Here is a 23925-nt window from a genome sequence, read left to right as displayed (position 1 = left end):
TCGTAGATGTTGCCGGAAACGGAAACATGGTACGTATCGGAAAATATTATCGGAAATGGAAATATTGCCAGAATCGGAAATATTGCCGGAAACGGAAATATTGTCAGAATCGGAAATATTACCGGAATCGGAAAATAATTCCGGAAACGGAAATATTAAATATTTGTTCGAAACGGAAATTAATTCCGGAATCGGAAATATTAAATATTGTTCGTATCGGAAATGAATTCCGGAATCGGAAAATTTAATCGGAAGCGCATCGTACGAATAAGCATCGGACGAGGCCTGCCGAACGAGGCCCAGCACGAAGCCAGGCCATCGCCCAACAAGCCAAGCGCGCCGCACAAACAGCCTCGCCAGGCCCAGCGCAAGGCCAGGCCCAGCAGGCTGCGCAGCGCGCACAGCGCGCACAGCACGCGCAACGCGCAGCACGCGCGGGCGCTGCGTGGGCTGCTGCTCGCGCGCACGCATGGGGGCCCATCGTGGATGCCGTGCGTGTGTGTGCAAGTGTTTGTGTTCGTGCACGTTTCCTAAAACATGCAGAGTTCGGTTAATGATTAAATTCCTAATTCTATTTGATAAATTAATTGAATTAGAGTTCTTGTAGGATTCTAGGTTTAATTAATTTGTATCTGAATAGGATTTCGATTCCCTTTCCATACCCCTATAAATATGAGGCTAGGGCTCACAATTTATAACAAGTTTCAAAGTATTCAAAGTGAGTTTTTGAGAGAAAAATTCAGTCACACATTTGCCTATAAAGTGCCGAAAATAATAGTACCTTAAGGGCGATTCTAGTTGGTCAATCTTAAGGCGGATCCGGACGTGCTGTGGACTATCTACGGAGGGACGACACTTGGAGTCCTAAAGACTTGTTCTTGTTCGGTTCGGGCGCAGCTAGGGAAGGCACGCAACAAAGAGTATGCATCTAAACTATGCTAAATGATTATGTGTAAATAATATGTTTTCCTGGCTTTATGGTTTTTCCGCATGATTTATGAATTATCATATGTATCATAACCTAACAGTGGTATCACGAGCCCCTTATTATTTTCATAATCTAAATTGCATGAACATGGTTAAATATTACAAATTTGCAAGAATTAAAAGGGGTGATTAATTTTCGTAATTGTTAATTAATTGCAAATTGCGTTTATTTAATTATACGTACGCAGTTTTTCGGCAGTTTCTTCGTTACTCATCCGAATTGAGTGATTTTTGTGTCAATTCCGCATGTAAAAGGCATTCTAAAATTTTGACAAAAACAGTATTTTTCTGCCGAACCCAGAATTCTCAAATTCGAAGCCTAACTATGACTTTTCGAAGGTTTTAGTTTTTCGAATGCAAAATTTCGTAAATTTAAGATGTTAAATTAAATATTTGCGATTCTTGTTGATAAATCTTGAATTTTTGATTGACCTACTGCATATGTTTAACAAGTTTGAATGCCTAGTCTTGTTAATTATGCAATCTAATTTGTAATTATGATTAATTTGTTGAAAATTAGAATAATTTAGAATTAATTTGATTTTCATAATTAATTGTAATTTAATTAGAAACCTATGATTAAAAACCACCATAAAAATTGTAAATTTATGATAAATTTTAAATTTTTATGACCTAGACTTGAATCCATAACAATCGGAAATCAATTGGATAATAAATTTTCGATTTTTCGCCCTAAAATTATGAAATTAATAATATTTATTAATTTGTCATTAATTTTATAAATTTTAAATTTTTATGCGATTCGTTCATAAAACTTGCACGCACAAAGTAATGGACGCTTCGTGTTACCCTTAAGGGGTGTTGTATAATGCGGGCATGCGACGACGAGCAAGGGAGCTCGTCGCCCGTGCGGCACGAATGCAATGAGCAAGGGCGTAGTGCACGAGCACAAGGCAGCAGCCCTGCCTTGTGTCGTGTGCCACGAGCAATGGACGAATGGCCATGGGCGAAGGGCGAGCCAAGGCAGTCGCGTGTGGGCAGCAAGCGAGCTGCGCCACAACGCGCGCTGCCTCGCACAAGAGCGCGCAGCCTCGCGCGCAGCGAGCGCAAGCTCGCGTGCCACGAGTGCTGCGCCCAGCATTGCTCGCGCGCACAGCGAGCGATGTCGCGCGCCCAGCGAGCGATGGCTCGCGCGCCCAGCGAGCGATGGCTCGCGCGACCAGCGAGCGATGTCGCGCGCCCAGCGAGCGATAGCTCGCGTGCGATGAGCGCTGGCGCGCGCAGCGAGCACCAATGCGTGCGGAGGCTTGCGATGGGGATGCAGCAGCTATGCGACGAGCGCATGGGCTGCGCGCACATGGCCAGCAATGGCTGTGTGCGTGCGGCCCATGGGCGTGCAACGCGTAGGGTGTTTGCGTTACGATTAAAGATCGTTTTGAATGTTTAATTTGAAAATTCCAGTTCACGTAATTTTAATTAATTTTAAAATTAATAATTTAAATTATTTTCTTGGATTTTAATTTTGAATATTGTAATTATAATAAATTTTATTTATTCTAATTATTTTACTAAAATTAAAATCATGAATTAATTTAAATACGACTGAAATTAAATTAAACTTTTTGGATTCAATTATAATTTTATATGAGCTTTAAATTTTAATTAAATTTGTATGTTTCCGGTTAGACTAGAAATACATTTTTATGTTTAAAATTAGTAAAGCATATGAATTTATTGGTTTAAGTGGGAGCGTATTTTAGTCATAAACTCTTGATTAGGTCTACAAATCCTTAAGGTTAAAACAACTTGATTAGAATTAATAAGGACTGAATAATTGGTAGATTATTGGTGCCCTTGATTAATTGCTGCAAATGTTTACGTGATGCATAATGTGTTTTACTAACCAGCTATGTGGGCCATTCATGATAATGAATGGGTGAATGGTATATATTGTATATGTACTGTTTTGCAGGTTATGAAGTGACTAGTATGGCCCAAATAGGATAGAAAATATGGTCTGCGTACCATTAATTTGAATGTAATTGGTCTAAAGTACCAAAGTTATTTTTCAATTCAAATATGGTCTGCGAACCATCAAATAGTTGTAATTAGTTATAGCTTATCCTATTTGAAGAAAATGGTGCCTCCCACGGAGATTTTCAAGACGGACTTTGAAGTCAAAGCTTCAAGATGAAGTCGGGCCATACTAGATCACAAATATCTTATGCATGTTTTAAGTTATTTATTGTTTTAAATATGTCTTAAAATGCATGAGATCAAAAGCTTGATTATGTTGCATGATTAAGGATTTTAGTTCACTTAAAATCTAACCAACATAGTAAGAGCCTTAAGTTCCAAACTTAAAAATTGAGTTAAAAGGTGCCATGCCAAAATATACACTTGCTTGGATATCCTTTACATCAATCTAGTAATAGTTTTCGCTCAGCGAGGTGTTACTTATTGGTCCTAAAGGGGCAAGGTACACAAATAATTGTGAGTACATGTTAGTTTTGGTGAAACTCAACGATATAAGTAAGGAGTCCTTTTATGTCGTGGCAAATTCGATAGGTTTACCTAATAAGTTCTTAGACGTACCTATCAACCAAGAATAGTTTCTAGACTATTAGCAAAAGGCTTTTGCTTACCTAAGATGTTCTAGGATTAAGTCGACAAACTGTGCTTAGTTCTTCAATGATTTTAGGATCTTGGAATCATTTTATTCACACCTGCCGGAACACATAATTTGAATAAAATGCTTAATAAACATTGAATTATGCATGTATGCTAGAATTTAAGTTTATTAAGAGAAACTGTGAATGGTTATTTATTTGTTTATTCTTTTCAATTGTAGTTTTTAATATGGCAAACAACAATTCATTCAACATTCGATCAGTTCTCGAAAAGGAGAAGTTGAACGGGAAAAACTTCCTTGACTGGCAAAGGAACTTGCAAATAGTTCTTATGCAGGAAGAAAAGGAGTATGTCCTAGATGAGGCGATGCCCGAAGCTGCAGGCGACGGGGTCACTCAGGCAGCCCTCAATCGTTGGATTGATGCCAACAAGGATGTGAAATGTCTAATGCTCGCCACCATGAGTGCGGATCTGCAGAAAACGTTCATCAACTCAGATGCTTTCACAATCATCAGTGAGTTGAAGAACATGTTCCAAGATCTGGCTCGAGTCGAAAGATTCGAGACTCATAGGCAAATTCTTGAGACCAAGCTTAAGAAAGGCGAGCCCGTAAGTCCACATGTTCTCAAAATGATTGGACTCATTGAGAATATGAGTCGGCTGGATCAGCAATTTTCTCAGGAAATGGCTATAGACACCATCCTCCATTCTCTTCATAGCGGGTATGATCAGTTCAAACTGAACTACAGTATGAACAGTCTGGACAAAACGCTCACTGAGCTTCACGGTATGCTGAAGACCGCTGAAAAGACGCTCAAAAGTGATAAGCAGGATGTGCTTATGGTGCGTGGGGGCAAGTTCAAGAAATCTGGAAAGAAGAGGAATGCTAAGAAAGGTGGCAACAAGGCCAGCCCAACTAAGCAAACTGGCGCCAAATCTGCAAAGAGGAAGGTCAGTCAACCCACTTCTGAATCCGAATGCTTCTACTGCAAGAAGAAGGGGCATTGGAAGAGAGATTGCTTGAAGCTAAAGGAAGATCAGAAGAACGGAACAGTCGTTCCATCTTCAGGTATTTTCGTTATAGACTGTATACTTGCTAATTCAACTTCTTGGGTATTAGATACAGGTTGTGGCTCACACTTATGTTCCAATCCACAGGGACTAAGAAGAAGTAGAAAGTTAAGCAAGGGTGAAGTCGACCTACGAGTGGAAAATGGAGCACGGATTGCTGCATTAGCCGTAGGAACTTACTATTTGTCGATGCCCTCCGGGCTAGTTTTGGAACTGGAAGAATGTTTCCATGTTCCAAGTCTTACTAAAAACATCATTTCAGTTTCTTGCTTAGATGCTAAGGGATTTTCCTTTTTAATAAAAGACAATAGTTGTTCGTTTTATTTTAAAGAGATGTTTTATGGATCTGCTAGATTAGTCAATGGACTTTATTTATTAGATCACGACAAACAAGTATATAACATAAATACCAAAAAGGCCAAAAAGGATGATTCAGATCTCACCTATCTGTGGCATTGTCGATTAGGCCATATAAACTTGAAACGCTTAGAAAGACTTCAAAGAGAAGGAATTCTAGAACCATTTGACTTAGAGGATTATGGTAAATGCGAATCATGTTTACTTGGCAAAATGACAAAGCAACCTTTCTCTAAAGTTGGAGAAAGAGCAAATGAACTATTGGGTTTAATCCATACAGATGTATGTGGACCAATGAGTACAAATGCTAGAGGTGGTTTCAGCTACTTTATCACTTTCACTGATGACTTCAGTAGGTATGGTTATGTCTACCTAATGAAGCATAAGTCTGAATCCTTTGACAAATTCAAGGAATTTCAGAGTGAAGTAGAGAATCAATTAGGCAAGAAGATTAAGGCACTGCGGTCTGATAGAGGCGGTGAATATCTGAGCTATGAATTTGATGACCATCTGAAAGAATGTGGAATTCTATCAGAATTGACTCCTCCTGGAACACCACAATGGAACGGTGTGTCGGAACGGAGGAACAGAACCTTGCTAGACATGGTCAGGTCAATGACGGGTCAGGCCGAACTTCCATTAGAATTTTGGGGACATGCACTAAATACAGCTGCACTCACTATAAATAGAGCTCCGTCTAAAGCTGTCGAAAAGACTCCATACGAATTATGGTTTGGAAAGCCTCCAAATGTGTCTTTTCTTAAGATTTGGGGATGTGAAGTATACGTCAAACGATTAATTTCAGACAAACTTCATCCAAAATCTGACAAATGTATCCTTGTGGGCTATCCAAAGGAAACAAAGGGGTATTACTTCTACAATACATCTGAGAACAAAGTGTTTGTTGCTCGAGATGGTGTCTTTTTGGAGAAGGATCACATTTCCAAAATGACAAGTGGGAGAAAAGTAGACCTCGAAGAAATTCGAGTCGAACAACAAACTCTAGAGAATGCTCAAGATGACATTCAGGATGAAACTCAGAGATCTTTAGAAGAATCTGGTGAGAATCATGGTCAATCTAGAAATGTTACCCCGCGTAGATCTCAAAGATATAGATCTCAACCGGAAAGATACTTAGGTATTTTGACGAACGAGAGCTATGACGTTCTATTACTTGAAAGTGATGAACCTGCGACTTACAAGCAAGCTATGACGAGCCCTAGCTCCAAGCAGTGGCAAGAAGCCATGCAATCTGAATTAGACTCCATGTCTGAAAACCAAGTATGGGATTTGGTCGATTTGCCAGATGGCTACCAAGCCATTGGAAGCAAATGGGTTTTCAAACTGAAAAAGGACAAGGATGGGAAACTTGAAGTTTTCAAAGCTAGATTGGTCGCAAAAGGTTACAGGCAAGTCCACGGTGTGGATTACGATGAAACCTTTTCACCAGTTGCAATGCTAAAGTCTATTCGGATAATGTTAGCAATCGCTGCATATTACGATTACGAAATATGGCAGATGGATGTCAAAACTGCTTTCTTAAACGGCGTTTTAACAGAAACTGTGTTTATGACACAGCCTGAAGGTTTTGAGGATCCAAAGAATGCTAAAAAGGTATGCAAGCTAAAGAAGTCAATCTACGGATTGAAGCAGGCATCCAGGAGCTGGAATATACGTTTTGATGAAGCAGTCAGTGACTTTGGTTTCATCAAGAACGCGGACGAATCTTGTGTATACAAGAAGGTCAGTGGGAGCAAAATTGCTTTCCTAGTATTATATGTCGACGACATATTGCTTATCGGAAATGACATTCCTATGTTGAACTCTGTCAAGATTTGGCTTGGGAAATGTTTTTCGATGAAGGATCTAGGAGAAGCACAGTACATATTGGGCATCAAGATTTACAGAGATAGATCTAAAAAGATGATTGGACTTAGTCAAAGCACTTATATCAATAAGGTGCTTGATAGGTTCAAGATGGCGGACTCCAAGCGAGGCTACCTACCCATGTCTCATGGAATGACTCTAAGCAAGACTCAGTGCCCAAAAACACTTGATGAGCGTAGACGAATGAATGGGATTCCATATGCATCATTGATTGGTTCAATAATGTATGCTATGATATGTACACGCCCGGATGTTGCGTACGCACTCAGTGCTACGAGCAGATACCAGTCAGACCCAGGAGAGGCGCATTGGACTGCTGCCAAGAACATTCTGAAGTACCTGAAAAGGCACTAAGATGACTTCCTGGTCTATGGTGGAGATGATGAATTAATTGTTAAAGGCTATACGGACGCAAGTTTCCAAACCGACAAAGATGATTTTAGATCACAGTCTGGGTTTGTCTTCTGCCTCAACGGAGGAGCAGTAAGCTGGAAAAGTGCTAAGCAAAGCACCATTGCGGATTCTACAACTGAAGCGGAGTACATTGCTGCACATGAAGCAGCAAAGGAAGCTATATGGCTAAGGAAGTTCATAGGAGAACTTGGTGTAGTCCCCTCCATTAAAGGACCACTAGCCCTGTATTGTGATAATAACGGAGCTATTGCACAGGCAAAAGAGCCTAGACACCACCAGAGAGTCAAGCATGTACTTCGTAGATTTCACCTTCTACGAGAGTTCGTTGAAAGAAAAGAAGTCGAGATAAGCAAAATTGGAACTGATGACAACATATCAGATCCATTAACTAAACCTCTGCCGCAGGCGAAGCACAACTCGCACACTGCAGCTATGGGAATCAAGCATATTGGAGAATGGCTTTGATGTCTCTGTTTAATGTTTTAAAGTTTTAGAGTTTAAATCTTTGTAAAACATTATTGGTTAATCATTCACAATAAATGAAATGAATTCATTTTTCCATTTAATTTATGGTTTATTAAATGATGAGTCCCTTCAATTTGACGATATATTCAAGATAGACTGTCAGGACCAGTCCTGTGACTAAGAAATGTCTATCAAGTGAACTTGAATGTCAAAGGTTGAAAATGGTCCCTAATCGGAGTTTTCTATAAAATTGGACGCATAGAAAACGTTAGACGATTAGAATGCAAGATGACTAGTAGTTCTGTTTCTTGAACTATGTGGACATGGCAATGTCATAATCATTTGCATAGATACTTACTTTGGGAAGACTAGTATCGGACAAGACCTATGAAACTTTACTGTAAGAGATGAAAATCTGTCATAAGTAAATTTCATTAAATTATTAGACACTAAATCCTCAATACCTGAGTGATTTGAGATTACTTGTTTGAGAACTGGTTGCTTTGACGTTGACCAACCGTCGCACCGTAAAAGGAGGCTATAAAGGCAACGCTCAGGTAATCACCTATCAAACGAAGTCTAATCTCAAGATCGCAAGATTAGGATTGTCCTCCCATAAATCGGGATGAGATGCTTAAAAGTTGTACAAGGCCACTCGGAGAGCTAGAAACTGTGAAATGCATGGCCGTGCTCGGATGAATCATAGGCTATGATTATCTGTTTATTTGATCAGTTGAACTCTGAAACCGAGGAACACCTCTGGACGTAATAAGGATGACAACTCTTACCTTATGTTCAAGAGCAAGCATCGAGCGACAAAGGAATTAGGAAATGCACACTTGTCCCTAAGGACAAGTGGGAGACTGAAGGAAATAATGCCCTTGGTCCAAGTATGCATTCTATGTTAAGTCTAATAAATGCGGTTCAGTATTAATTAACAAGTTAATAATTCAGTGAGATCAAGTGAGCTGAATGCCTAGCTAGAGGCCGCTTCAGTTCAAGTGGAATTAATGATATTAATCCACAGCTTACTCTTGACTGAACCCGTAGGGTCACACAAATAGTACGTAAACGGATCAAGTATTTAATGGCATTAAATACTCCATCTATGAATATTAGGAACCAACGGATCTTGGTTTCAGTGGGAGCTAAGATCGTCACAGGCAAGAAATGAATACTTCGGAAACGATGATATTGCCGGAAACGGAAATATGGATCGTATCGGAAATATAAATATTATCCAAGTCGTAGATGTTGCCGGAAAAGGAAACATGGTACGTATCGGAAAATATTATCGGAAATGGAAATATTGCCAGAATCGGAAATATTGCCGGAAACGGAAATATTGTCAGAATCGGAAATATTACCGGAATCGGAAAATAATTCCGGAAACGGAAATATTAAATATTTGTTCGAAACGGAAATTAATTCCGGAATCGGAAATATTAAATATTGTTCGTATCGGAAATGAATTCCGGAATCGGAAAATTTAATCGGAAGCGCATCGTACGAATAAGCATCGGACGAGGCCTGCCGGACGAGGCCCAGCACGAAGCCAGGCCATCGCCCAGCAAGCCAAGCGCGCCGCACAAACAGCCTCGCCAGGCCCAGCGCAAGGCCAGGCCCAGCAGGCTGCGCAGCGCGCACAGCACGCGCAGCGCGCAGCACGCGCAGCGCGCAGCACGCGCGGGCGCTGCGTGGGCTGCTGCTCGCGCGCACGCATGGGGGCCCATCGTGGCTGCCGTGCGTGTGTGTGCAAGTGTTTGTGTTCGTGCACGTTTCCTAAAACATGCAGAGTTCGGTTAATGATTAAATTCCTAATTCTATTTGATAAATTAATTGAATTAGAGTTCTTGTAGGATTCTAGGTTTAATTAATTTGTATCTGAATAGGATTTCGATTCCCTTTCCATACCCCTATAAATATGAGGCTAGGGCTCACAATTTATAACAAGTTTCAAAGTATTCAAAGTGAGTTTTTGAGAGAAAAATTCAGTCACACATTTGCCTATAAAGTGTCGAAAATAATAGTACCTTAAGGGCGATTCTAGTTGGTCAATCTTAAGGCGGATCCGGACGTGCTGTGGACTATCTACGGAGGGACGACACTTGGAGTCCTAAAGACTTGTTCTTGTTCGGTTCGGGCGCAGCTAGGGAAGGCACGCAACAAAGAGTATGCATCTAAACTATGCTAAATGATTATGTGTAAATAATATGTTTTCCTGGCTTTATGGTTTTTCCGCATGATTTATGAATTATCATATGTATCATAATCTAACAAGACGGGCCTTAATGGATGAAGATGATGAACCGAACAGCATGGGGAATGTTAAGGTCCAGAAGTTTGTCACTTGGCGAGGACCAGAAGAGGGTGGTATTCCCTCAATTGCGATGGGGCAGCTAAGGGTTGCCCGGGACCGGCTGGAGGAGGTGGCATTATTAGAGATCATCAAGGTACGTTTGTGGCTGTTTACTATGCCAATTATGGTCATTGCAACGCCTACAGAGCCGAGGTGAAAGCACTTGAGTTTGGTCTTCAGTTCGTTAGGAACCTGCAAATTAATCAACTTGAAGTCCAAATGGATAGCCTCGCATGTGTTCAAGCTTTGAATAAGGATATAGTTAACAGCAACGAATGCGTCCATGAGCTTCGAAAATGCCAAGAGCTACTAAGGTTGGAGGATTGGAGAATCAAGTTAATACATGTGTACCGGGAAGGTAATCGAGCGGCGGATTGGTTAGCCAATCGGGGTGTCGCACATTCAAATATTCTAGTGTTTCTAGATACTATCCCTACTGAGTTAGCTTCAATCTTGGAGGAGGACATAAGGAGGGTGGCTTTTCCTCGCCTAGTCCCACCCTAAGATGTAGTAGTTTGTTCTGTTTGTATTTTCTTTTCGCACCTTTTTTATTGCTTTGAAACTTCTCTTCCCCGTTGAATTAAAAAAAAAAAAAACAGATCATAAAGTTACCACCTGTTAACGAATTTTGTCAATTTTTTCGTTAACATGCGGTAACTTTGAAGGTTTGTGATTTTATAAGGTGGTAATTTTAAATCCAAAAGTGAAAATTTTGGAGGAAAAACATAAATTTCCAAATTTATCATCTATTAACGAAAAAATTGAAAAAAATCGTTAATAGGTGGTAACTTTAAAGGTTTGTGATTTTATAAACTGGTAATTTTAAATTAAAATTTTATAAAATATTAAATTTGAGAAAGTGAAATGTATAAGATGATAATTTTGAAAATATTCTAAGTAAAACCAGACTATATTTAACAACGGTAAAAGAATCTCACGAGTAGTGGAGAGTGGAGACAGAATCTAAAAACTCCCGTCATCCAAATTAAAGGAAAAACGGTCCCACGAAAATAGAATACAGAATAAAAAAAACAGTTGCCAAGAAGGCAAAACCCTAGTTTCAGTGCTAAATAAAGAAAAACCCAAAACCCCGGAATCTTTCTGATTCCAGTACTCATCAACGGTTCCAATTGGCGGACTTATAAATCCTTCACCATTTCAGCACCACTAACTTAATTTCACATTTCTGATTCAATACACAGCAAAGGAAGAGAGAGAAAGCGCTGAGGAGTGAGAAAGCCAAGGAGAGAGAAAGAGGTGGTCCGGCATCATGTGTGGCATTCTCGCGGTCTTCGGATGCCTCGATACTTCCCATACTAAGAGGTCTAGAATCATCGAGCTTTCTCGGAGGTATTACATTCGAATTTAACTACATTTTCTAATTTAATTCATTCAAATGATTCATTCGGCGATACGAAATAACACATTTTATGTTAACAATGTTATAGTTGATGATTCGTATTTATTTTTTCGAGAAAATTATGATTATGATTCTGAATTGTAATTTTGTTTATGTAATCATAATTGTAAATACAACTTGAAATTGTATTATTTATATGTTTTGTTATTTTATCTAATTGTATTTATACAATTATAATTGTAAAATTATGAAAATTGTAATTTAGATTGTAACAGAATGTGAAATTAGGTGTAGGAAATTAATTACTAAATGGCAATATGATGCAATTGTTAATGAATTTTGTTTGAAATTGGATTGTTTTGGTCCTGGACATGTGTAGTTTGTTGGAGTGGATTGTTCTGAATTAGGAGTGTTAGTGTGAAGGTTTAATTGGCCTAACTTGTAAGAAGCTTAAATAAGGAAGAAGTGTTTGCTGACTAAAATGAAGTTGACGAGGTTGGATAAACTGAGAAGAATCATGTTAATAACTAAGGGAGGGGGTTTGTTGTAATATACGAAGTAAGAACTTCACTTGTAAGACTGTATGAGACTGATTGCGGCTTGTTTTATGTTAAAGAAGGCACTACTTAGTGTGTGTTCTGTTCAACTTATGTTAACCTATTCTGGATAAGCTCATTTCACAAAAATAATAAGTTCACATAAGTTAATACACCCTCTAAGTGTTATTTGTGCTTAAAAATTGTTAGCATTTTAGGATTGTCGTTTTTCGCAGTGATATCTGTTCCGTGTTCATGCCAGTTTTGTGTGAGATGTAATGGATTAAGTCCAGCCTATTGGCACTTTGCTCATTGTATCCCTTGAACTTTTATTCACAATTTCTCTTTCATTGCTTGACATGGAAACAATCATAGAGTGTATAAGAAGTGCCTAATTGGTAGTCTTTTGTAAAATTATAGGTTACGTCATAGAGGCCCTGACTGGAGTGGCATACACTGTTTTGAGGATTGTTACCTTGCCCATCAGCGATTAGCTATTGTTGATCCCACTTCGGGAGATCAGCCACTTTATAACGAGGACAAGACAATTGTTGTCACAGTAAATAAACTTTCCATCCCAACAAATATAATTTTTATTTATTATACTTCGTATTATGTATCAGAGACATTATATATCAGAGACATGAATGATTATTTCATGTATCATTGGGGGTTCTGTAAGTTTTATCAAGGACAATTTTTCTGTTTCATCCACTTCACCTTTAATCTGTACTCTCTCATTGTACTTTGTTTCTAGCATATAATAATTACTATTCGATGCAAAGTACACATTTAAGCTTCCAAATCTCCTTGTATGCTTATTTTTTGATGCTCTGAACTCATTCTCATGAAAGTTACCTGGATTAATTTTTATGTCAGGTCAATGGAGAGATATACAATCACAAACAGTTAAGAGAGAAGCTGAAGCTTAAGTCGCATAAGTTTCGTACTGGTAGTGATTGTGAAGTGATTGCTCACCTTGTAAGTACCTTAATGTTATATAATGCTCCTTTTCTAGCTGTCTACTCTACTTACACAAGTACACAACCAATTTCAAGTGAAAATACCTGGTTACTGGAAATTGTTCTAAGGAGCTTGGCATCTTCACTTTAACATGAGCTCCTTTTAAAATTTTCTTCTATGTCAGTATGAAGAGTATGGGGAAGAGTTTGTGGATATGCTGGATGGAATGTTCTCTTTTGTACTTCTTGATACACGTGATAAAAGCTTCATTGCTGCTCGTGATGGTGTTGGTATTACCCCAATGTACATGGGTTGGGGTCTCGATGGTAAGCCAACATATAGTATATCTTTTCCTTAATTCAGCAGGGTAGTGATGTAAAACTATCTTATGATGCCAAGTTGATCACTTTGATACCTTTCAATTAAAGACTTTAACTTTCACTTCGTTATGATGTTTTAAGTGTGTGATACCGTGCTATAGCATGGTGGTTCACATATTTTAATCCAAAAATCTCTTTGATGTGCCAATGTGCTTTAGGCATTTGTCTTGCAAGAGAGTATATATTAAGCTGGATTTTAGACAACTGGGGGAGAAATGGAGTTGCTTAGAAATGAAGAAGTTCATCGTAACACATTTTTGGGCATTATCCTATATTTTCTTTTGCTCTCAAGAGAGCCGACTTCAACAACTGTTTTGGGTTTATTCGTCGTTCTTTATTAATTTTTTTTTTTATAATTCTTTACTGTTTTAATTTTATTGTTTAGCACCGGAGTTATTTAATTGAAAATTGTGTGCTATGCATATATTACACAATAAATACGCTATCTTTGCAGGGTCCACTTGGTTTGCTTCAGAAATGAAAGCAATAAGTGATGATTGTGAACGGTTCATCGCTTTTCCTCCTGGACATATATATTCAAGCAAACAGGGTATGCTACTATCTAATTCATAGACTATCTGGCTAAGACATGGTTTCAACTTATAGACTAGGCATTCAAGGACTTAAATGCCATTAAATTTAACGTATTGCAGGTGGATTGAGAAGGTGGAACAACCCGCCATGGTACTCAGAGCAGATACCTTCAACTCCATACGACCCAACAGTTTTACGTGAAGCTTTTGAAAAGGTTTATTAAAATTGTTGATTGTCTATTTTCTCTTAGTTTCAGCGTCACAATAACCCAAACTTCTCCCCTGGCTTTACTACTCGGTCATTTCGACTTGCTCCTGACTTAAGACCTCGTTTATACGACGTGAAGAATTTATTCTCTTCTTATTTTTGCAGAATATGAAATTACTTGTGTTAGATTTCTTCTTATTTTCTGATTTACGGTAGACTTATATCTTCTGGAAATTAATTTAACTTTTGATTACTCTCTTGATTTCTTTTCAGTCTGTACTTAAGAGATTAATGACAGATGTGCCATTTGGTGTACTTCTGTCGGGTGGATTGGATTCATCACTTGTTGCTGCTGTAGCATCACGTCACTTGGAAGAAATGGAAGGAGCTTACCAATGGGGTTCACAGTTGCACTCCTTTTGCATTGGACTGGAGGTGAATATGCCTTTGTAATCCAGATGTAAAAAAAATTCAGCTGTTGTTGCTCAAGTTAAACTGCTATGCTTATTTGTTTTTTATTTTTTCCCCCCTCAGAAAAAAAAGAAAAGAACTAGGGGGTGTTTGTTTTGTGGGAGTTTGAAGGTGGGAATTGTAATTTTAGTCCCAAATCCTCAAAGTCCCATGTTTGTTTAAACAACAACAACAACAACGACAACAAAGCCTTAGTCCTAAAATGATTTGGGGTCGGCTAACATGAATCGTCGTAGGAGATCGTCATTGTCACCAATCAAACCAGAAAGGAGCAGGAAGTAAAAAGAAAAAAGCAAGGAAGAGAAAGTGGATCCCATGTTTGTTTAAAGGAATTAAAAATAAAGGGTTGGTGGGACTGGGGTTAAGGATATTTGCCTTCTATTCCCTACTTTTATGGGGGGGGGGGTTGGTGGGTGGGGGTATTAGCTATTAAAGGGACGGAAATAGAAAAAAAAAGGACCTTTTGTCCTTAATGAAAGAGAATAGAATTGGGACAAAATGACCCTTTTGCCCTGAAGCTTCTATTTGTCCCATTTTCTCATAGCATAACTATTCTTCTTGAGCTGGTTAGGTTTTGATTGTCGTGGGGGAGCCAGAGAGTTGGATTTGATAATTGCTTGTTCTCTTCTGGACAGGAGAGATGAAAGTTAACTTGTAACAATACTTCCAGTATCTATGATGTGATGAATTTACATAAAACTACATCTTTCTTAGATGAGTTGATTACAAAAATAAATTTTGTTGACATGCTGCTGTTCATATCATAAAATAGGGATGTTTTAATGAGAGCTTTGTTCGCTTGGTTGGAGATATTCTTGACTGGCCATATTTGTGCATAGACCAGCTTTGTAATTGGGTATGAAACTAATGGAAGTATACATGCAGTGCATTGCTCAATGGTCTCTTTAGATTCTCTGATGTGGAACTTAAGTTGATCTTTGTTCCGGTCAATCTGGAATCTTGGAACTAAATTCATCTTTTGCTGCTCAGGGTTCTCCAGATCTCGCAGCTGCAAGAGAAGTTGCTGATTATCTTGGAACACGTCATCATGAGCTTACTTTCACTGTTCAGGTAGTTTCCTCACACAAAATCACTTGATTCAGAGAGTATCAAACCAAAATCCTCTTTATACACACGAGACAACTAAAGTTTCCGTTCAAATTTAGGAAGGCATTGATGCACTTGAAGAGGTTATATATCATATTGAAACCTACGATGTTACAACTATCAGAGCCAGCACCCCTATGTTTCTGATGTCTCGCAAAATCAAGTCTCTTGGAGTTAAGATGGTTCTCTCTGGTGAAGGAGCTGATGAAATTTTTGGTGGTTACTTGTATTTCCACAAGGCACCTAATAAGAAGGAACTTCATGAGGAAACATGCAGAAAGGTATTCCGTTGGTGTGAATCATTTCTGTAAGGACCTTGTTAATGTTTTGTTTAAGTCAACATTTTGATTTTGTCCTTGACCTGATGTTGGTGTTCTTCAGGTCAAAGCTCTTCATCTGTATGATTGCCTGAGGGCCAATAAGTCAACATCAGCTTGGGGTGTTGAAGCACGTGTTCCCTTTCTGGACAAAGATTTCATTAATGTTGCAATGAGTATTGATCCAGAGTGGAAAATGGTAATTGAAAATTTCATTATAAATACCCCTTGTCGGTTTTGAACTATTTTCATTCAGTGAAACATCAACTGGTATCAATTTCTGCAGCCTTTTTACTATACTGCTCAAGTATGCCTCCTTAAGATTATTAAAGAATTCCTCACTGTCAATTCACCTGTCGTCATCTTTGTTATTTTCCCTTTCCAATTTGGGGGCTGGATTGACAAAAGGGGGAAGTGATAAGAGAAAACTGCACTCCCTTACTTCTCGCATACACTTCAATAAGGAAGTTCCCTGCTAACTGTCTTATCTGGCTAAAATTCTGCTTGTATGAAGTTTAATTCCTATCATAAGAGCTACCAGTATTCTTTCTTTTAGTTTATGAGCATATATTGATAGGGCTTCCATGTAATTTTGAAGATACTTTGCTGTAGTAAAATAAGTACTAGTATATTCTGTTGTCCAAGTTACTCTATTGCATTTCCTCTTGAAATTCTCAGCACATCTGGAGTATCAGATGGATGTTCCAGGATTGAATATTTTAACGTGTGTTATTCTTGATTAGTTTCCTCAAGGATGGAATTTAGTATACTATGTCATGTATGTTTTAACATATGCAGATAAAACGTGATCAAGGGAGGATTGAGAAGTGGATTTTACGCAATGCTTTTGATGATGATAAAAAGCCGTATCTTCCCAAGGTGTGCAGCTTACCCGTGTTACTATCATTATACTACCTTTTGACCTAATGGATCAGTAGGACTAGGACATCCACTTCCAGTTTCTTATAGGAGTATTTTTCTTGAAAAATTGTGATCTTACTGTTTTATGGGACACTCCAAGAGATTGATAATATATTCTTGTATTTTTGGCTTTAGCACATATTGTACAGGCAGAAGGAACAGTTCAGTGATGGAGTGGGATACAGTTGGATTGATGGTTTGAAGGATCATGCTAGCAAACATGTATGAGATTTTGATTATGGTGATTAATAAAGCCTTCAATTTCATTGGCATCCAATGTCTTGTTGTTAATCTTTTATTATGAACTGTTTCAGGTTACAGATTCAATGCTAGCTAACGCGAGTTTTATATATCCTGACAATACTCCAACAACAAAAGAAGGGTATTACTACAGGTCGATTTTTGAAAAATTCTTTCCTAAGGTTGGTCTATCTCTTTTGCTTTTTCCTCAATTTAGGGGTTGGGCACGTGTATAATACTATAATGTAATTCCTATCTAGCATTGATGGCCCCCTTACTTATTTCTGTAATTCTGTTGCTGTATCCTGTGTTATCTTTATTCATATAGCCCTTCTGTAAAATTTGTTTTTCAGCTTTTTCCCACAGTAGAGGCTTGCCATGCTTCCTTTTTCCTTGTTTTAGTAGATTATTTTGTTCTGTAAGGAGATTATTGATTAGGGAACTTTCAGAATAGGGTTTTGGTAATATTGTAGTGGCGGTTTCTCTTTCCCTCTCTTCTTGAAGGTGTATGGAATAGTTTTTGTTAGGGTTTCATGCGATCTATTCATCTATTGTAGTAGTTCCTCTCTTAGATTCCTTGTAAATGTCCTCCTATAGGTGCTAGGAAATGGAATTGAAGGAATGTTAGGATGAATAATTAAAGTTCAAAGTGTCATTATAAAATCTTAACTTGGTATTGACTATTTAGTTTGTGGATTTGCCAAATACGAAATATCAAAATATTTGATATGGTAGCCTGTAGTCAAGTTTTGTGAATCAAAGTCTTTCATTGTTGCACATTTTATGTCATGCTTTATATCATGATACTAATTGTTTCCTTGATGGTTGTGTTTGACCAGAATGCTGCTAGACAAACAGTTCCAGGTGGTCCAACTGTTGCCTGCAGTACTGCAAAAGCAGTGGAGTGGGATGCCGCATGGTCGAAAAATCTTGATCCATCTGGTCGTGCAGCTCTTGGAGTTCATGACGCTGCTTACCACGAAGAAGAGGCCGGTAAAAATGATATTCCAGTTTAGTGACTCCTGTCAGTCAAGCTCCAGGAGGTCAAGATGGAGTCAAGACCCACAGTTGTCTAAATGAGGACTTGTCGCCGGTGCATTCTCTCTTGAGAAACAATTTCACGGTGCCTTGTTTCAGGAGGAATTTATTGCGTGGACTTCGGGTTGCTTGAAGATGAAAAATTAGCGGCATCTGTTGTTTCTTTCAACTTTAAACAACGCAAAAGATTAGCGTTTTTACATCATTTGTTTTCCTTTTGACAGATTTGTGCCCTCTTCTGATTGAGGATGAATTTTCTTTGATCAGGAATTCTTCTGTATTGTTATTTGCTAATATTGGCCCTTTTGTTTCCGTCCAAATTGGTCTTTTAGGATCATTACTGCCTTCTTTCAGTGATGAGGGTGAGTATAGCTTCTTGTTGTTGCCTATTATAGTAAACAGTTCCTTAGATATATCGGTCTTCTTCCAGTTTAGTCAGAAATTAACGCCTGTTTAGTGTTTAGTGTTTAGTGTTTACCTTTAACATCGGTGTCTTAATGCGTAAGTGTTTACCTTTAACAGTGTGAGTCCAAGTTTATTTTTAAGATAAAGAAAACAGTACAGTTTAACTCGATGAGCAATTTCTTCCCCAGTTTTTACTATTTGATTATAGGACACTCTCTTCAATATGTGATTGATTCATTGAAAGAACGAAACCACTGAAATACTTGTCATATGTAAATCAAGTGAGATTTTTGGTCAAAATGGAAAAAGTGAAACGAGACATAAGGAGTATTACAATACCAGTGCAGAAAGGTCTCAACAGTTCGGTTCAGTCTAGGTGAAAGTAGCAACCAAATTAGCTACTGCACATTTTACCTTTTTGTTCTTGCTAGGGATGAAAAGAGTTGAGATTTCTAGATTGACATGTTAAAATCTTCATGGGTAACAGTAGGTTTTACAAATCTAAACCAGTGATGATTGAACTTCTGCTGGTACTCTATACATAATCTGTACAAAAGCAGTAGGTTTCTTTCCATTGTCATGGTATAACAGTGGAGGATGCAGTTGCAATATATACAATGTTGGGCATTCCAAAGTTAGTTAAAAGAGCACCTAATATCCGGCAAAATCATGATCCCAGAGCGTAATCACTCCGGTATTATTGACTTCTTACAAAAGTCACCATCTACATATACCAGGTAGCTCATTCTGACTTAAAGCAAGAATTTCCTCGTACTTTGAAGCATATACGAAGCCCCATAACTGCAGAAGATAGAAGTCATTATTAACTTCATGAGACTTGAATTGTACACATTTAAGAGACGGACAAGAGGATCAGGGAAAGTTAGTCAAGGATTACCTCAACTTCTTTAACGGCGAAATCTTCTGAAAGAGCAAGGCAAGAATTGCCATAGGTGTCAGATGCAGCACTTGATCCATTCAATCTGTTCAATAATAACACGCAAATGGAACTATAAATCTTCAAAACTCAATAAAGATTAACAAAGGCAACCTACCCCATCATCTCCACCTCTAAATAAAAATAATCTTGCAAAATAGAAGAGGAGATACAGAGTAAAACTTACAGATCGCTGTCAAGGTATAGTGCAAAGTGACGACCACCACCCAGTGCAAGGAAATCAGGAGAACACACTGTATAATACCGATTTATACCTGCAGATGAACATCAAGTATTTCATTATCTACTGAAAAGAATGGTTTCATAAACCACATATAGAAAACCAAATAGATTTTCAATGCACAAGGATATCACTTCACATCCTAGGCAAAGTTTTAAACTAAATACCACACGGCAGTGAAAACCTTTTAGAGCATGTTTGGTATAGTGTTTTTATGTGATGGAAATGGGAATCAATTAACTATTTCCATTACCTAATGTTTGGTATGAGAGAAGTGGTAACATAATCCATTTCCTAAGGGTAACCATTACCACCATTTGCTACCTCTCCCAACCCTATGGTAACTACATTGTTACCTCCTCAATCCCCAATTTGTTACAATTGATTCATTTCCTAAGGTATACCAAACAACTAACATTGGTAATAGTCAACACTGCCCTTTCCCCTTCTTATTTATCCTTTCCTAATCCTAAGTGAAATTTAACATAAGCCGTCTCTCATGGTGTGTTAAGGATGAATTCCTAAAACATATTGAATTTTGGGATAGAGCATAGACCATAGTCTAATATAGTACTCTAAATATGTAGGCACAGCTTCGGTATTGATACCTGTGGGACGATAAATAGCTGGTTGGCCAGCTACATCAGTAAAAAGAAATGTGCTATTTGTCCCCTGAGTATGAATTGAGGGATTAGCCAGGTGTTGAAAAATCAAGGCGATGAATTTAACAAAATACTTCGTATACAGAACAGACTCACCTGATACCTCCTGCTTTTAGAAGGTTTAAGTGGTGCCTCGACCAAGCCACCAAAAACTGCACCTCCTCGATCACCAACCACCTGTCAAATATGGTACAACCGTACCAGACTACCAGATCATACAATGTCTGAATTCCAACGACAAAAACTATATTTTTGAACAACAAAAAAGAGAAACATTCTAGAAGCTACATTACATGCAACTGGCCAGTGAAGAATATTGTCTGTGAAAATAAGCTGAATTCCAATTTCCACAAGTTCACCAGAATCAATCACTCAAATCTTGTGTATGTAGTTTCAAGAGCAGAAACCACCATAGGTGAAATATCATGTCATTTGTCCAGTCATTCTTTCATTTAAAAAGATACGAGTATCCAAAACAAGGACACGTTTATAACAAAAGTACTTTCATTGACAAACACACACAATGCAAATTGCAGAATGAATATCTTTGATTAACAGTCACTGTATAGGCACTGGAGTAAGTGCAAGAGTTTTAGGCTTGTATTGTACTAATACATACAATCACAAACGGGTATAAAGGTTCTTGAAGAAATAACTAATAATACTCATTACAACTGAGATTCGAGACAGTAAGATAAAGAGGAAAAGAAGATACCAGCAGGCTCAAGCCAGGGCAGAGCAGGCTCTTCCGATAAAGGGTTGAGAGTGAAATGCCATGCCTCCATGTGCTGCAGTACACAAGAGAACAGTTAGCATACAGGTCATCAAACATTGCACAATGAACGAAACAAATTTTCAGAAGCTAAAATCAAAAAATAAAACAAAATGTGATCCAACACCTGTAGAGCAACACCCATTTTCGTCCTTTAACAAGGGCTGGAAGGGAAGCATAGAGTATGATCCTGGTTTTCTCTGAAAGAAGCAATGACTTTTCAGACATGTCTGGGAGTTCAGCCAGTGATAAAATCTGTTCATTTGTCCTCTCTATTGGACTCATGTTTCCTCCATCTTGATTACCATCTTTACCATCAGTTTTAGCTTCAGACTTTGGCGTTCTCTCGGATGCTTGACTCCGGAACCATGCTAATCTGGTTGCATAATTCATAGCTTTACCAATAGACTGTCTCCCCTTAGAAATCAACCCTCTCTTTCCACTACTCTCTTTCACTACACTCACTTTTTCAGGTTCTGCCATTACAGGTTCAGGCTTGATTTCAGCTCCAGCTCCAGTTTCAGGTTCTGATTCAACTTTAACAGTTGCTATATTATTAGTACTATTATCATTATTCTGCTGTCCATCTTCTCTTTCGGCACTAAAGTAATCATCTTTTAATAGAGAATAAAGAAAGGCAGTAAAAGATGAGGTATCAGGTCCATCAACTGAATTTAAAGAACCCTCTTCACAAATTGACTCTTGCTGACTTTCCTCTGAGTCCATTTCATCATTCTCCTAAAAACAAAAGGGATAGAGAGAGAAACCAGTCTTAATTACCATAAAGGTAAACCCAAAAACAGCAAAATTACTATAATTTATGAAATTGGTACATAAATTGCTTCAAATTAAGCTTCAGTAACATCAAACCATGAAATTATATTCATGTGCAATCATCAAAACCATAAAATAGCTTTAACTCAAGCTCAAGTAACATCAAAACCCATGAAATTAAATTGCACTTGAGTCCAATTAAATCATCAAACCAAGCTCAATGAACAACAAACCCATGAAGTAAATTCAAATCAAATCATCAGACCCTCGAAATGGCTTCAAATTAAGCTCAATTAACATCAAACCCATGAAATAATTGAACTAAAGTCCAAAAAAATCATAGAAAAATAAAGAAATTGCAAGATAAATAGAGAGAGAAAGACGTACAGAAGGAGAAGGGGGATTCTTGGAGATTTTATCAGAAATGGGGTTAAGTAGGATAGTGGTGAAGTCTGAGAAAAGATTGACTGCTTTACTACGAAGAGATCGTTGCTTCCCCATTTATTTTCCCAAATTTCACCAATCATCAAAAATCCAAACACAAAGGATCATCAATATAAATGATAAACTTTTTTAAAAAATAATACGATGAAGAATCGTTCCAAAATAGGAAAATTTGTGGATTTGGTCAATATCAAGGGAGATTATGATTTATGAGAACCCAAAAACCCAAACCCTGAAAAGATAGACCAGACCGCAAACAGAAAGAAGAATTAGGCAGCAAGTCGTTGTCAGTTTTTCTGTTTTAGCTTCATCCTAAAGTTATCAGATAACATGTACTCCATACTCTATATATTTATAACATAATTGACAAATTACAGCATCAACAAGACTCCATGGCCCAATGGATAAGGCGCTGGTCTACGAAACCAGAGACTCTGGGTTCGATCCCCAGTGGAGTCGTTTTTTTGTTTATGAATGGTGGTCAGTGGTCACTTTTTCTTCTTCTTTTTCTTTGTGTTTATGAGCAACTGTTAAGACCCATTATATTCTATTACTAAATTTAGGTATCATGTACTGCCTCTGTTCCTTAATGTTTTTTACGCTTTGAAATATGTGTTCAAAGTATGAAAACTTTGACCGTGGATTCTGTTATATACATCAAAATGTTATCATATAAGATCTTGTTAAATTGATCTCGTTTAGACCTGATCAAATGACGGGTCGGGCCGGACCTAGGCTTAAAAATCAGCCCGCTTGGTCGGGCCGAGACGGGCCAAGATTCGGCCCAAAAAATTGTGCCCAAACCCGCTATTTTCGGGCCTAAAATACCGGGCTTTTCGGGCCATTTTTGGGCTGGGTTAAATTTATAACTTAAAAGTGTGGTTTTTGTGTTTCCCAAACCCGCCCAAAAAAATTAAAGTTTCGGGCCGGACAGGAAAATTCTGCCTAAACCCACAAAAAATTCAGGCGGGCGGACGGGCCGGGCTCGTCTTGATCAGGTCTAGCCCCGTTATGTATTTTCAAAATATCAAATTTTTATAATTTTTTCACATACGGAAATAGATATATAAGTCGTTAAATATTGCATTGGAGTCCGTGCAAATAGTCAGCGTAAAGAACATTAAGGAACGAAGGTAGTATGTACTTAAAGTTTTTTAAAGAAAAAAAAATTGACGGAAAAATTTACACTCGAAAGTGACACATATCACTCCCAATATCTATTTAAATACTACCTAGGACGGTAGGAGTTTTTTTTTTTATTTATTTATTAATGGTGGTCACTTCTTTTTTCTTTTTATTTTTGATGGAACCTTTGATGAGTGTTCATGAATCATGAGTACTTTGTTAAGACTCATTATATTCTAACTAGCATTTGAGCACCCGTGAATGCACGGGAGCATTTTTAAGGTGTTATATAAACTTGTATTGCTTAACATACAATAACTTTAGGTATTATGATATAAATATATAATCAAATAGAACCA

General features: G+C 38.0%; 2 protein-coding genes and 1 non-coding gene across 3 annotated transcripts; 2 read left to right on the top strand and 1 right to left on the bottom strand.

The window, feature by feature from the left end:
- The first annotated feature begins 11110 nt into the window (after positions 1 to 11110).
- Positions 11111 to 18526, top strand: LOC110791054 (asparagine synthetase [glutamine-hydrolyzing] 2). Its single transcript, XM_021995817.2, has 14 exons — positions 11111 to 11482; positions 12449 to 12587; positions 12908 to 13009; positions 13176 to 13317; positions 13826 to 13921; positions 14025 to 14119; positions 14386 to 14547; positions 15574 to 15654; positions 15750 to 15971; positions 16072 to 16206; positions 16806 to 16886; positions 17064 to 17150; positions 17243 to 17350; positions 18008 to 18526. Exons 1-14 carry the CDS (start codon positions 11403 to 11405, stop codon positions 18182 to 18184), a joined length of 1707 nt encoding a protein of 568 aa, XP_021851509.2. The 5' UTR covers positions 11111 to 11402; the 3' UTR covers positions 18185 to 18526.
- A 387-nt stretch (positions 18527 to 18913) lies between these two features.
- Positions 18914 to 22725, bottom strand: LOC110791055 (uncharacterized). Its single transcript, XM_021995818.2, has 8 exons — positions 22385 to 22725; positions 21351 to 21961; positions 21167 to 21239; positions 20548 to 20628; positions 20398 to 20461; positions 19736 to 19823; positions 19510 to 19594; positions 18914 to 19412 (listed from the first exon to the last, which is right to left on the bottom strand). The coding sequence occupies exons 1-8, from the start codon at positions 22496 to 22498 to the stop codon at positions 19329 to 19331; spliced, it is 1200 nt and encodes a 399-aa protein (XP_021851510.2). The 5' UTR covers positions 22499 to 22725; the 3' UTR covers positions 18914 to 19328.
- A 102-nt stretch (positions 22726 to 22827) lies between these two features.
- On the top strand, positions 22828 to 22900 carry TRNAR-ACG (transfer RNA arginine (anticodon ACG)). Its single transcript has one exon. It is a non-coding gene; the product is annotated as a tRNA-Arg (tRNA).
- Positions 22901 to 23925: the final 1025 nt, after the last annotated feature.

This window comes from Spinacia oleracea, chromosome 3 (genome assembly GCF_020520425.1).
Source record: "Spinacia oleracea cultivar Varoflay chromosome 3, BTI_SOV_V1, whole genome shotgun sequence".
Classification (NCBI taxonomy): domain Eukaryota; kingdom Viridiplantae; phylum Streptophyta; class Magnoliopsida; order Caryophyllales; family Amaranthaceae; genus Spinacia; species Spinacia oleracea.
The sequence above is the reverse complement of the archived record's forward strand: the minus strand, read 5'-3'. Positions and strand labels throughout refer to the sequence as shown.

What these genes read in the sequence shown, in the direction of transcription:
- LOC110791054 (XM_021995817.2), top strand. Translation starts at nt 11,403, where the DNA reads ATGTGTGGCATTCTCGCGGTCTTCGGATGCCTCGATACTTCCCATACT. An exon ending in TACGTGAAGCTTTTGAAAAG is followed by an intron (nt 14,120 to 14,385) that starts GTTTATTAAAAT and finishes ATTTCTTTTCAG; the next exon opens with TCTGTACTTAAGAGATTAAT. An exon ending in AGGATCATGCTAGCAAACAT is followed by an intron (nt 17,151 to 17,242) that starts GTATGAGATTTT and finishes GAACTGTTTCAG; the next exon opens with GTTACAGATTCAATGCTAGC.
- LOC110791055 (XM_021995818.2), bottom strand. Translation starts at nt 22,498, where the DNA reads ATGGGGAAGCAACGATCTCTTCGTAGTAAAGCAGTCAATCTTTTCTCA. An exon ending in CTATACCTTGACAGCGATCT is followed by an intron (nt 19,595 to 19,735) that starts GTAAGTTTTACT and finishes ATTATTGAACAG; the next exon opens with ATTGAATGGATCAAGTGCTG. An exon ending in TCGCCGTTAAAGAAGTTGAG is followed by an intron (nt 19,413 to 19,509) that starts GTAATCCTTGAC and finishes TATCTTCTGCAG; the next exon opens with TTATGGGGCTTCGTATATGC.